We start from the raw sequence: 14,770 nt of genomic DNA, 5'->3' as shown, positions 1-14,770 counted from the left end.
TCACCTGGGTCAGTGCAGTGGCTGTTCTCATCCCTCTGCTTCCTCTCTTGCCCCAGCTACAACCCATTCTTTATAGAAGGACCAGAGTGAACCAGAGCATTTCACCTGCCTGATTCAAATAGTCAAGCAGCTTTTCATCACTCTCAGGGTAAAAATCTTATGCTCCTCCTAGTTTTTATAAGCATCTGTGTAATCCAGTCACCAGCTGCTGTCTCTTTGGTATCATCTCACTCCACCTCACATGTGTAGCTATACTAGTCTTTTTATTCCTTCCATACCAAGTCATTTCAGTTAGATCCTTAGTGTTTGTCCCTCTGCCTATCTTACGCTCATCTTACTGCTTTTCACTTGGGCTGGCTCCTTGTCATTCTGATTTCAGCTCTACTTTCATTTCCTCAGACAGCCCTTCCCTATTTTAACTACTTGCCTAGTATTTATTATTTTCTTCTTTTTTCCATTGGGTTGTGGGGCATCAGGGAAGGATTTGTTTAGGAAGTGAAATTTCGGCAGAGCTTCAAAGGATGTGTCAAATTTTAGCAATTGGAGGTGAAGGGAGAGGTTGAGAATGGTGGCATTCTAGGCAGAAGGAGGTACAAAGAAGCAGAAATATGCAGAAGTGGCAAATACTCCACTCTGGAACATCAGGTACATGTAGAGAAGTGGCAGTCATTTCTTACTTTAAGTTTTTAGGGTAAATATAAAATAGCCCAGTGTTATCTGTAGTGTTTGTATTAAAATGTTTTGCTTCAAAGGGTATTATAGAAAATTCATTGAATTTTTTCCAGCAAATTAAATTGTTATACTTTGGTAGATTACTATGCTGTTAAGAAACATGCATTCTACCACTTTTACATGGTGTTGAAGTCTATAACTCTGAAAGCAAAAAGGTCATAGTTTATTTGGAAAGTAAATAAAATAAGCACTGCAGATTCTTTTACTCTCTTCTTACTTGATAAATTATTTGCTTTATAACTTAGGGATATATTCTACACACATGAGAGTGTTATTTAGTTAAATATTGATTTGGTCTGTGCCCTTCAGTTTAGCACCTAACGTCAAGAAAGGTGCTACTCAAAATAATGATTTTGTTATTTTGAAAAAAAAAATACCTAGACTCCAAATATGGCCTTTGGAAGCATATGAGAAGAGTACTTTAAAAATCTTTATCCACTACTGTGATAAGGAATTTAAGGTAAAGGATAGGTTTGATTAATTTTTATAAATGCTTATAAAGGTATATTGTAATCTGAGGTAGTATAGATTATATGAAACACTAATTTTTTTCAGAGAATTCTTATGTGTGGACCACCCCCTTTGATTTCAGGCCTGTGCCCCACTGTACCACTGGAGGACTGAAATGAAACAGGAGAGAGAGCCTGTTGGAACATGCTTTCTTCAGGATGGTACAAAGACTGTTGAGTATGCTCCATGCAGATCAAGTATGTATAGGAAATTGACCAGCTTTTACAAAGAGGTTTGGGAAGCCTAGGCTGTTAAAAAAGTGTGTGTGTGTGTGTGTGTGTGTGTGTGTGTTAAAATTTGTAGACATACGGTGCTGTTTGATGACAGCAAAATGAAGGCAATTTTATTAATGTAAAGAAATTTAGAATATGCAGTCAACAGGCTTATCTTTCTCCCTAAGAACTAGTTTTCATCTTCCTTGGTCAGTAATAATTAATATTTGATTTTGGAAATCTGCATTTTTAGTCACTGTTAGTCAAAATGTGCTCCCTTGAGCTTCTCTAACAGAGATGCAGACCCCACAGCTAACAATTCTGATTCAGCAGGTCTGGGTCAGGCCTAGCTACCTTCATTTTTAACAGACAGGGTAATTCTGATGGATACCAAAATTTGAGAACTGCAGCTCTATATTAATAATGATGTTAAAAGTCAAAAATAATTGTCATAAGGAGCCAGAGTTTTTATAGGAAGGTGAAACATTGGGGTCAGGAGTCAGAGTCTGAATTTCCTTGCTTTTAATCAGTCTCTTTGTCAGTCTGTCGACTAAGCTCACTCCTCTTGATCTAAAAGATCTCACCCTGTTCTCTAATATTATTTGAAATTTCCAATGAAATTTATATTGTGACTAAAGATGATTTTGAGCACTTGTAATTCTGATTATGCTTTTCCAAACTCTGTATACTTTTTCCTTCTTGGAGATTGCAGTCCTTTTGCTTCTCCACTATTGTTGAATTGGCCACCACTCCAGATCCTCTTTATATCAGAAACATAAAAATAGCTTCTTGAAATGCAGTGTGGTGTTTATACCTGGACCACTTTTTAGGCCATTACTTTTTCTGTTCCACTGGTCACCAGGTAGTGTAGTAAAGAGAATTAATAACAAAAGTACAACATGTAAGACTCTTATTGCTAGACTTTTTTTCCATGTTAGGTAACTTGTGACACCAAAGTATCTATTTGGTCTTCAAAATTCTAAGCAGTTGAACCTCTCAGAAATTGCAAAATGAATTCATTAAACACTTATTTCTTAGCCCACTGCCCTGGCCCTACTTGTTGTAAGTGGAAGGTAAACATGAAAAGAATGATACATACCCATAACCACTTTATTAGAGTAGGTCAGAAAGCACACCCTGTGAGAATGGAGGAGGTGGGCAGATTTATCCTCAGTGTCTCACTACACCACCTTCTGTTGGTGTTTTGGTCATAGTACTGTTGTCTTTGGTGGCATGTGGAAAATGTGAGGACTAAATTTGTGTTTTTAATTTCTGTATTGCAAAAATGTTCCTATGGTGAGAAGATAATTTCGTAGCTCTGAAGGATGAGCTAACCCTTATGTGCCAGGCTTGTAACCTATTGTTTATGTGATGGACACACCTGTAAAATCACCTTTATTCTTTTCTGATACATGTGGGAACTGAGATCCAGACAATTGAATTCATTTTTTTCTACATCTTATGGTAGTGAGTGATCTAATGAGGATTTTAACCCAGGTCTGTCTTATTCCAAAGGAATCTTTTCCCTGTATTACTAACAATAGAAAATGTTTTCCATTTCTATTTCCTCTGTATTAAGCACAACTTTTCTACAGAGAATACTGCTTTCAAAAGTGCAGGTTTGGGCCTTCCCTGGTGGTGCAGTGGTTGAGAATCTGCCTGCCAGTGCAGGGAACACGGGTTCGAGCCCTGGTCTGGGAAGATCCCACATGCCGCAGAGCAACTGGGCCCTTGAGCCACAACTACTGAGCCAGCGCGTCTGGAGCCTGTGCTCCGCAACAAGAGAGGCCGAGATAGTGAGAGGCCCACGCACCGCGATGAAGACTGGCCCCCGCTCGCCGCAACTAGAGAGGGCCCTCGCACAGAAACGAAGACCCAACACAGCCAAAAATAAATAAATAAATTTATTTAAAAAAAAAATAATAGTCACAGGACAAGACAGCTCCCATTCTACCATTTAATAGCTTAGAATACTATTCACATGTCATGAAAATTGCTAAACATTACAAGGGAAACACTTTAAAAAAAAAAAAAGTGCGGGCTTGGATAATTCCTGATGTAAGAAGACAAGAACCCTTCTGAAAACAAGCATTCTAACGATGATCCCTTGAGGATATACTGCCATGTTCAGCTAGTATTTTTCATCATTTTGCCTCTTCGGTAACGACCAGTTCTCTTCTTAACATGTATTTAAAGGATTAAGACTGCGTGATGTAGCTGCTCATAATGCTTTCACTTATTTGGTTTAAGTACAGACATTTTAACCTTATTTTCTGAAGTATTTAACATCCAAATCAGATCAGCAAACTATGGCTTGTGAGTCTGTTTTTGTAAATAAAGTTTTATTGGAACATAGCCACACCCATTTGTTTACATGTTATCTATAAAGGGAGAGTTGAGTCCTTGCCACAGAGACTGTATAGCCCCTAAGCCTAAAACATTTATTACCTGGCCCTTTACAGAAGATGTTTGCTGATCCCTGATCTCAATAGTAATACCTCAAATATTAGAAAAAGCAGAGAGAACAATCTTAAAAATATCAAAGTGAATGCCTTTCTTCCTAATAAGCTGGCTTTCAATATCTCTTGATCATTATATGTACTTTAGGGCTCAACCTTTGAAGTATTAAGCTACCTGCAGCCCGAAGTGCAAGGGGCAACCTGCCCAGAGAAGAACGCTCAAGAGTGGGAATCTCAGAACTTGGGTTATATTCTTGCACTCTGCCAACAACCTGTATATCTATAGTCATGGGTGATTCATCACTGGTAAAACGCTGATTTAGGCAAAAGACTTCAGAGATGCTATTTTTGTATTTTATGTCTTTTTCATACTTCAATAAATTGTGTAACCCAATGGCTGATTTTACACGAGGCTGCCAGTTTTGTAGGGCTACATTGCCAACTTCTTGATAACTGCTTGTTTTGGTGGTGGTAGTTTGTGGGTTTTGTTGTTGTTCATTTGTTTGTTGTTTGCTTTTTTTTAACACCTTTATTGGAGTATAATTGCTTTACAATGGTATGTTAGGTTCTAATTTATAACAAAATGAATCAGCTATACGTATACATATACATATATCCCCATATCTCCTCCCTCTTGCATCTCCCTCCCACCCTCCCAATCACTCTAGGTGGTCACAGAGCACTGAGCTGATCTTCCTGTGCTATGCAGCTGCTTCCCACTAGCTATCTATTTTACATTTAGTAGTATATATAAGTCCATGCCACTCTCTCATTTCGTCTCAGCTTACCCTTAACCTTCCCTGTGTCCTCAAGCCCATTCTCTACGTCTGTGTCTTAATTCCTGTCCTGCCCCTAGGTTCTTCATAACCAATTTTTTTTTTTAGATTCCATATATATTCCATATATATGTGTTAGCATACGGTATTTGTTTTTCTCTTTCTGACTTACTTCACTCTGTATGACAGACTCTGGGTCCATCCACCTCATGCTTTTGTTTTTAATGTGACCTATATGGATCTGTGGAACGTCACTCTATAAAAGTTTACCTTATTACTGATTATGTTTGCTTTTGGCTTCTCATTACTGTATCTGTGACCATTCTTGGCATTATACAATAGGCTAAATGTCTTTCTGTTCTAAAAGTGCCTGAACCACAAATCATATGATTTAAATACTCTTTCATCTCCATGCTCAGACTGAGTCTTTGTTCTTTCTGTCTACTTTCTGATGATAATGTTATTTGCATATAGATTTTTCTCAGTTGTGATTTCTAGTTTGTTTTTTCTTCCCCTTGACGGTTGCTTAGGGAATTATAAATGCACTTCTGGCTTGAGATAGTGCAGCCTAGTGGTGTAGACACTCCTCACCTCAGATCCATGCTCTTTTATTTACTAGATGGTTTACCAGAGTCAAGTTCCTTAATTTCTGTGAGCCTCAGTTTTCTTATATGTAAATTGTGACTAATAATAGTATCTCTCATAGAATTGCTGTATAGATTTTAAAATATTTTAAATGCTTAATACGGTACTGGGCTTACAGAAATTAAGGGCTTAATAAACATTAGCTGCTCTTACTATCATAACCAATAACATTATTTATAATATTGTCAGGCTTAACAAATAGCAGAAATATTAATTGTCCATAGAAATAAAAACAAAAGCCTTCACTGAAATAGATTATAGTCAACATAAAATTCTTTACATTCGCACTGTTTAATAGGTACCTGTTAAAATTTTAAAGGACAGTTATGTTTCTAGCTGGATGTTCTGGGAAACCAAATAAAGTAGATAATTGTACAGTATGATAATCAAAAAAGGATGTCTTTATAAATAGCTTGAAATAGTTCCCCAGATGCAACTCGAATAAAGGAAATAAACGGCTGACTTGAGGTCAGAGCAGAATTCCTTAGTATGATTCACTAGACACTGGAAGCCCCAGCCCTGCATTTTCCCATTGCCTCTTGGTTAGAAAAATTTACATTGGGGTAGCATTATACTCTTGAGGCTATTTTCTAAAAAAAATTCTAAATTTAGATATTAAGTGTGTAATCTTGGGGCAGTTCCCAGGTTTTAAAATGGGTTCAAAATTTTAGATGGGATTATTTGACAAAAATTCTTGTGAGTTGTCCTCATGACTGAAAGTAGATATTTTTGGTTCCTGTATTTGGGTGGCAAATACAGGAATACTATAGCAAAATTATTTAGATATTGTGACATTGACTACAAGAATTCCTTGATGACTGAAGAGCAGCTGTTTTTCATTGTTGCTTATTATCCTCAAAATAAAACAAGGAAGAGTCTTCAGGCTCACTGTTACTTCTAGGTACAGTATTACTCATGATTAGAGTTAATTTATTATTAATTAGAGTTAATTATTATTGGCCAATTTAATAATTGAGTATAAAAGAGTAAAACAATTGAGTCTATTATCATTTGGAGAATACTTAAAAGTGTCATGTTTAAAAAAGGTGACTTTCTAAATGTGTTGTGAGAGTAGTTTTCGTATTTTGCTCATTGCAGAATATTAAATTAGGGTCTGGCCATCTCCCCAAATTCTGAACTACTTTTTTTCAGGTTTGTTGTTGTTGTTGGATATAAATGTATATATAGGAAATATATCAGGAATGTAGGTATCTCCTTTAAGTATTCATAATAACTTAGTGAAGACCTAACAACTGTAGGAGAATAATAGTAAGAAATAGAAATTTCAGATTGGAGTTTTTAACTCAAAGATTACAACTCATCATTGTTTTATGAAATCAAAGTATGAGTCATAACCAGTAATTTTTAAAAAATGGAATGAAATATAATGTGTGTATGTTGGGTTGTGTGAGCTATGATATAAACTATAATCTTGTGGGTTGTGGGTAAAAATAAAAAGTTTGAAATCCACCATCTTAGGTGATCTTTCTGTCCCCTGCTGACTGGTCCAGGTACTTTCATCTCTCTCTGTTGCCATTTCTGATTAATGGGTGCTGGTAAACATGCATACTAACTTTTTTTTTTTTTTTGCGGTATGCGGGCCTCTCAGTGCCGTGGCCTCTCCCGTTGCGGAGCACAGGCTCCAGACGCGCAGGCTCAGCGGCCATGGCTCACTGGCCCAGCCGCTCCGCGGCATGTGGGATCCTCCCAGACCGGGGCACGAACCCGTGTCCCCTGCATGGGCAGGCGGACTCCCAACAACTGCGCCACCAGGGAAGACCCATACTAACTTTTTTAGAATGTGTTAATAACTCATTAAGTGCCTGAGTGAATGAACACTCTCAGAGACTAGTACATTATCTTACAGTTAGAGTGATTTCAGATTTTTCTTATGTTTTGTTTTGTGTTGTTTGTTTTGGGGTTTGTGTATATTTCCAATCTTTTTATTTTAGAAAATATTGATGCTGATGGACAGGGATTTTGTCAAGGAGGATTCAGCATTGATTTTACTAAAGTAAGTTCTCATTTAAGACTGAGTGAGATTCAGATCTACCTTATTATCTAAGCCATGGTTAAAAATTAACTGGTTAATACTTCAGATTCTCTGTAACTATTACCTGTTTTATGAAAACAGCTAATAAAAATGACCCATGCATTTTGATATCCATTGCTTTATATTATTCTCTCCCTAGGAGACACTGCTTGTTTGAAATAGACATCAAAATGGAATGAAGGACAGTAGAAAATCTCCTGAGTAGAAGATAGATAGCTGTTATGACTTAATATTAATATTAGAATTTCCAGTTGGATAAATTTATAGACTATTAAACCTTTCTGTTTTTGACTGAAATTGAGTTTTTGTAAAAGCTAGCAATGGGAGCTTTCTTACAAAATCAGAGTTTAGTTACATAAAAGTTGAAAAACATGCTTATTTATCATCTATTATGTGCCTACAGGCAACAAGTAAAGTTGAAGCAACTTAATTATTGTAAGAAATCTCATATACAGGGCTCTATGTATTTTTAACTAAGCTGGTATGCTCTCTAGAGTTGATAGTTTTTAAGCTATTTTTTAAAAATAAGAATTCCATTTATATTTTCAAAGGAAATTTTTCTTAAGTACTTTTCTTTATGTAATTTTCTTTTGTGTGTTGGGGTTTTTTTTTTGTGGGATATATGAACATTTTGAATATCAAATTGAGACTATTAATTACTCCTAGAGAAGTCTCAAAAATACATTGCTTGGTTAAAAGTAGAGCTTCCTTAGAAAGCTTAATATGGCTTTCTTAGAAAATGCAAACAGAAGTGCCTTAAATTTATTAAAACAACAGAAACTATAATCATGATTCAGAAAAACTAATAAAGCATTTTCTTATTTTTTTAAATTTGTATTTTGTCTGTGTTAAAATTTTTTTTCTAGATTAGGTACTGGTAATTATAGTTGACTCTCCTTATTAAGTAATTGATTTTAATTCACTCAATTTGAAATTCATAATTCAAAGCTTATTCATAATTACTTATAATTTAAAATTTAAGGAAGCAAAACAAAGAGAGGTAAAGTATATTAATGCATATTAGGTTTCAACTCATATGATGTGTTTTCAAATAGGTGTTATATTAAAGCAAAAAGTGTCCTTATTTTCTGTCCTTATGCCAGTACAACTATAACCCCAGAAATATTCCCATACTATGAACAGTCATTGCTATATTAACTGTTTGCTTTCTTCAACTCATTTCTGAAAAATGGTGTCATTTTAAAGCAGACAACTTAGAAATATCTTTTACATAGCCATGGCCAGAGGTTGTTGAAAGCTTGAAAGGCTATATGTCCATTTGGAGAGAGAAAAATTTTCTCTTAACCTCCAGCAAGAGGAAATTTTAAAATATTATGTTCAAACACTAACTACCTTGAATTAGATACTTATAATTTGTTACAGATGTAAGAAATGCTAGTCAAGTATAATTTGTATATATAATATACCCTGAAAAATTTACCCTCTAACCTCACTCTTGTTTAGATATGCAAGACACTAAAATTTTTCCTTTAGCTGAAAAATTTTTAATGATTATTAGGAAGGAAATTTGCCTATGTAGTCACAAAGGTAATATACAGAATTAAGGAGTGACTTTTTTCTTACTGTAACCAATAATACTATGCTGATGGCACTTCATACTACGTGTGTGAAGCAGCCAAGATCTACGAATCTATATGTATATATATGTTTGTATATTTTCACATATTAAGTGAATATATTATAAGTTTCCTTTTTGATATTTATTGCATTGTGTTTTAGAAAAAGTATAGTGAAAATTACTGAATTAGGTGAGTTTAAGACTTATGATTTTGTTTGCTTTAATATATACATGTTTAATATATGCATATAATATTTGTATATATATGTCATATATACATATATACTTGTATATGTAGCTTTTATGTTTATTACATTGCTCTCCATTTTTAAAGATACCTGTTTTAAAATATGTATCTTTTTGTTTGATTTAATCTAGGCTGACAGAGTACTTCTTGGTGGTCCTGGTAGCTTTTATTGGCAAGGTAGGTTAATCTTTCAAAAACTACCCAATAATGACTGTGTTTCAGACTCATCTGGCTTATCATGTGCCTATGAGACCTTTCAAATTATTTTAAACAAAGAAATGGAAAAATAAAATTTAAATGTATAATCACTATCTTTGTATAAATTGTATAAAAATTGTATACAATTTTCTTTAAAAAGGACTATAACATCATATAAGGTGTATGTAAAATATATAAATATATAACATAATATATAACGTATATTATATATATTCCTAGTAGAAAATAAACTGAATATTTTAAAAGTAAATTATAAAGTAAATTAATAAAATAATTTATTTTTATTGTTTATGATATGTACTTTTTCATCTCTGTACTTCAGAGGAAATGATGTAATGAAGCATTAGAAAGTGTGTGGAACTGATTTGTAATAGGTAAATTGTGGCCTTCCAAAAGCTCATGGTTTTAAACTTAATTTGAATTTGCACATTAAAATATTTAAATGGTTATTTTCTCATTAATCGCTGACATCAAGAATGATTTCTTTGTGTTTGGGGAGTTTTTTAAATAGAGGATCTTATTAAGTTTCAAAAGAATATATTAAACTGGCATTGACGATTGATGTAAAGATAAAACACTACATTCTTTAGTCATTTTCTGAGGACTAATAAAATTACCATTTGAACAAATGTATAACAGATCATTATTTTCTGACAGTTTGAAAATAGGTAATTATATCTGCTTATTTTCTTAGTTTATGATTCATTTATCATTAGAGACACATTTATTTAGTCAATATAGTCACATGTTTATTTTCTGCTAAAAAGTGCCATTTACCAGATTCTGTTATTCAAGCATTGTCAATATTTGGAAGAACTGGAAAATCTATGACTATATTGATTTGCAAGTACTTTCTGATTCTGAATTTTACTTCTGTATTCTGCACTCTGCTTTCTTTACTTGCTTCCTTGTAGGAAAACCCGTGCTTTTGCTTTATAGAAAGGGAAACTAAAAGAGATTTGCTGAAGGAAAACAGGATGGAAGGAAAATAAGAAGGAATGAGAAATGGGAATAAGTGAAAAATTGGAAGGAATGGCAAAGGAGAAAAAGAAAAATCAGGCAAAGAGGATCAGTATGAGAAACATACTAAAACTGAAAAATTTGAATTTCTATGAATTGTACCTCTATTGGAAAATGAAATGATTTAGGAAAATTATACTTGAGTTTTACAGTTTTACAATAAAAATTAAAATAGCGGCTCTGACTCTATGTAAGAAAATAGATATTAATGCTTTCTAATTAGCTATAAAACACGGATTTATTTTTCTTCTTTACTGCTAGGTATGTCATTCAGTGGAAGGGAGGGAAGTGTCTGATGAGCATGTGAGGGAACCAAAGATAGATTTTGTGATTCTGAGTCAGGACTCTTTGTTAACTCTGCCTTTTTAAGAGACACAGCTGTGAACATGTTTAAATGACTTGTTCTTTTAATACCTTGAGCATGCACAATGTATGCATTCCTGTTTATTATAAATTAGGACAGATACTATTAATATTATATTCACTAGAGATTTATTATAAATGGTATATAATATGTAACTGAAAACTCAGTGACTGGGCGGAGAATATTTTGTTTTAATAAGATTAAAATCAGCACGTTTCACTGTGAATAGGTAAGATATTAGGATGAATTTTTCTATAGATCTCAGAATTGTCTCTGTAAGAATAGAGAAAATTATAATGGTGTTTTATTCCAAAGACATGATCAATTTTCCTGTGTTCTTTGATTCAAGAAATATTTAATGAATCCCTCCTATGTGTTAGGTACTGTTTAGGCACAGAGGGTAAAGTAGTGACTCAGACAGAAAGTGTTTCTGCCCTACAAACTCAGCTTATGTGACTGGAAAAATTGGAATAAGATTAATATCTTTAGCTATTATGATTTTCTTTCTGAAATAGCAGAAATGAAGAGATTATTTTTCATATGTTATGGAGATGGCATTTGATAAATCAAACAACCTTTCTTGGGGCAGGGAGGCAGTCGATTTTTATGTAGTTCTCTGGATTTCTTGTGTACTTAATAACTTAAGGTTGGGAAGAAAAGTGAACTCACTCATTCAGGCTGCTTTCATAAAAGTGTCCAAATAACTTGTTAAACAAATCAGTTTAACAAATTATTATGAAGCTAAAGGTAATTATTTCAGTAGGTTTTTCAAATTCTAACTTGAAATTTGGTTTGGAAACAATCTTTGATTTTATGATTCCATTTATTTAACATTGATTTTTTTTTAGTGAATTAAAACTAATTCTGCATTTATAAATTTTTGTTTTTTAGCAGAGACTAATTTTAAGTACTAGCTTGAATAGAAATAATTATGACTTAAAAAATAATCAAATTTCAGATTTAGTATTATGAAGAAGAGTTATTTAAGGCTAATAATTAGAAAGACATATCTAATCTATTTTCTTTCGTGCAGGTGCTATCCATCATCTGTGTCATAAAGTTCCCATTAGAAACTTGTCATTTATTTTATATATTTTTTTCAGGTCCACACATTTCAAATTATAATTTATTTTATGTATTTATTTCAGGTCAGCTCATTTCAGATCAAATAGCAGAAATTGTATCTAAATATGACCCCAAAGTTTATAGCATCAAGTATAATAACCAGTTAGCAACTCGGACTGCACAAGCTATTTTTGATGACAGTTACTTGGGTAGGTAAAATCAAAATATGGATTCATTTTCTGGTGTTGTGGTGGATTTGTCCTGTATTTACATATGCTGCTTTCAGTAGGAAAATCTTTTATGTGAAATAGATTAAGATTTTCTTAAAATATAGGGAACATATTTGTTATGAATACTTAGGTTATATTGTATGTCAGTAACTGAAATTTAAGAGCATGATTATTAACACAATGATAATAATAATAGATAACCTTTAAGATATGCTTGGCCCATCCTGGGCATTGTTCTAAGTGCTTACTTGTATTAACTCATTTAGTCCTCACAACAGGTCTATGAAAGTGTCCTAATGTTTTACTCCCATTTTATAGATAAAGAAACAGGCACAGAGAGGCAAAATAATTTGCCTAAAGCCCCTCACTTGTAACTTGCTTTTCTGAGATTCCAACCCAGGCAGTCTGACTCCTGAACTTTTATTCACTATGTTAAACTACAGTTTTGGTTTAGGATTTATTAACTTTTGTTCTCTCTCTTTAAATTTCTCATATTCATTAAACCAAATAATACATGACAGAAATAGTATTTTGCTGATTGAGAAAACCTGTTGTCGCTTCTTTATGATGAATGCAGATTTACCCTGTTTTTAACTGACTCCTTTGTAAAGTTGATAAAACAGGTTTATATTTCTAACAGAGATATACTGTTTAAGTATTTAACTCCATTATTTTCTTTAAGATATATTTATCATATACATATGAATCTATTACTCCTAGAGGACAAAATATTACATAATTAAAGGAATTACTTGAAGATATTTTCCAGGAAAGCTTAGTCAGCAAGTACGCTGAAGATAACCAGTCCTGCCCTGATGGTGTCTTACCTTTGGTTCCCCTTTAGGTTACTCAGTGGCCGTCGGAGATTTCAACGGTGATGGCATAGATGGTATGATGCACTTGAACTATATTTAATCCTCTTTAAAAAAATGAGGCTAAGCATTTGAAACAAGTGGCATAGAAAAATTTCAGCAATTAAAGAGTTTTGAAATTGAGCTTAGTCTCTGGTAAACTTTCTCTAGCAGCCAAGGGGGCTGAGGGCCTCAGTGACCTCTTGTCTGCTCCTTTCCAGCCCCCAGCACTTCAGTTATTTCTTCAGCTCCTTCATTCTTGATTTCAGCAGATTCACTTCTCTTGGAGAGGCATAGTTTAATAGTTTCTTCTTTCTTCAGGCCCGTAATTTGTAACCTTCCAAGCTCTGTCAGTAAGGCTGTTACCCCATCCTCTCTCTGTTCATCTTCAGAGCTCAATCTGGGGATCCTAGGCTCTACCTGATTTTGATCACATTTCTGTGCCACTGCCACCTCTACCCTGTTTCACTTTGCTCTGAATTATCTTTCATTACTGTATGTTTAGCTTTTCTTCATTCTTAAGCCCTTTTCTCTTGTCTCTTCTCTTTCACAAGACTGTGAATACCTTGAGGGCACACATGCATTTATTTGAGGTTCTCAAGAATCTTTCCATGTTTCTTAAAGATCTGATTTTGTGGTTAAAAAATGCTGGGGTCATTTATTATGGAGTACCAAGTTTTTAAAATCTCTTAACTCATTGTCTACTGAAATAATACTTAAAGCTTTCTGACATAACCACTTATTCCTGCAGTTGCCAATACTGGCCTTAAAAATGAGTAATTAAGTTTTTTCTTTTCAGACTTTGTTTCAGGAGTTCCAAGAGCAGCAAGGACTTTGGGAATGGTAGGAAAGTTAAAAGGTGTTTTCTAAAAATATCTGGGTTGTTTTATATTTTACTCTATTTCATATGCTTTTGTTTTTCCTGCACAGGTTTATATTTATGATGGGAAAAATATGTCCTCCTTACACAATTTTACTGGTGAACAGGTATGCTTTTAAAGTGTTGTGTTTTGTTTTATTTTTTTTCTCACTTAACATTTTAACACCAGCACTTCCTAATGTCTTTAAAACTTTTCTTAGTAATATTCTGATGGTTTAATATTCAATATATAGTAACTGTTTAATATTTGATATTATAGATATAAAATAAGCTTTAAATATTTCTCCTTTGTTTTAACCAAAGTGATTTGTTTAAGTAAAGACTTGTAATTGCCCTAATAGCTTTTTTTTTTTTAAAGGAAATGCAGAATCTAATTGCACACATACAAAACCAAAAAATTCCTTTTTCCTTGCTGATGATATTAAATTATCTTTTAAAAAATGATCTCTGCCTTTTAATTTTATTAGATGTAAAACAAAGCATGGCCCAGATGTGTTTACTATAGCTATTACAAGTAAACTTCATTTGTGCTACAAGAAATAAAACATTCTTCAGTTAAAACTTAGTACTAGACATTCTCTACAATTACAGGCGTTTTATAATATTCTGTATTGTATGACTCAAAGATTGAAGTGGTAAGTTAGTACAGACATACCTTGTTTTATTGTGTTTTGTTTTATTACACTTCATAGATTCTGCGTTTTTTACAAATTGAAGGTTTGTGGCAACCCTGAGTTGTCAGATGATGGTTAGTATTTTTTAGCAATAAAGTATTTTTAAATTAAGATATGTACATTGTTTTTTTTAGACATCATGCTATTGCACACTTAATAGACTATATAGTATAGTGTAAATGTAAATTTTATATGTACGGGAAACCAAAAAATTTGTGTGACTCACTTTATTAGGCTATTTGATTTGTTGTGGT

At 33.4% G+C, this 14,770-nt stretch overlaps 1 protein-coding gene across 3 annotated transcripts in view; it reads left to right on the top strand.

Annotated features, from left to right (window-relative positions):
* The window catches only part of ITGAV (integrin subunit alpha V), an 85,362-nt gene that overhangs the window by 34,945 nt on the left and 35,647 nt on the right, over window positions 1-14,770 (top strand). For all 3 annotated transcript variants that reach the window (XM_022567214.3, XM_089916582.1, XM_022567213.3), the window contains exons 4-10: window positions 1,325-1,439; window positions 7,287-7,348; window positions 9,345-9,390; window positions 11,965-12,090; window positions 12,956-13,000; window positions 13,762-13,805; window positions 13,893-13,949. In XM_022567214.3, the coding sequence (XP_022422922.2) occupies window positions 1,325-1,439; window positions 7,287-7,348; window positions 9,345-9,390; window positions 11,965-12,090; window positions 12,956-13,000; window positions 13,762-13,805; window positions 13,893-13,949 (495 nt within the window). The remainder of the gene's footprint in view (window positions 1-1,324; window positions 1,440-7,286; window positions 7,349-9,344; window positions 9,391-11,964; window positions 12,091-12,955; window positions 13,001-13,761; window positions 13,806-13,892; window positions 13,950-14,770) is intronic.

The sequence above is a fragment of the Delphinapterus leucas genome, chromosome 8 (genome assembly GCF_059928025.1).
Source record: "Delphinapterus leucas isolate spDelLeu-1000000601 "Yukka" chromosome 8, BTC_Dleu_Yukka2, whole genome shotgun sequence".
Lineage (NCBI taxonomy): Eukaryota > Metazoa > Chordata > Mammalia > Artiodactyla > Monodontidae > Delphinapterus > Delphinapterus leucas.
This window is presented reverse-complemented; position numbering and strand designations above follow the sequence as displayed.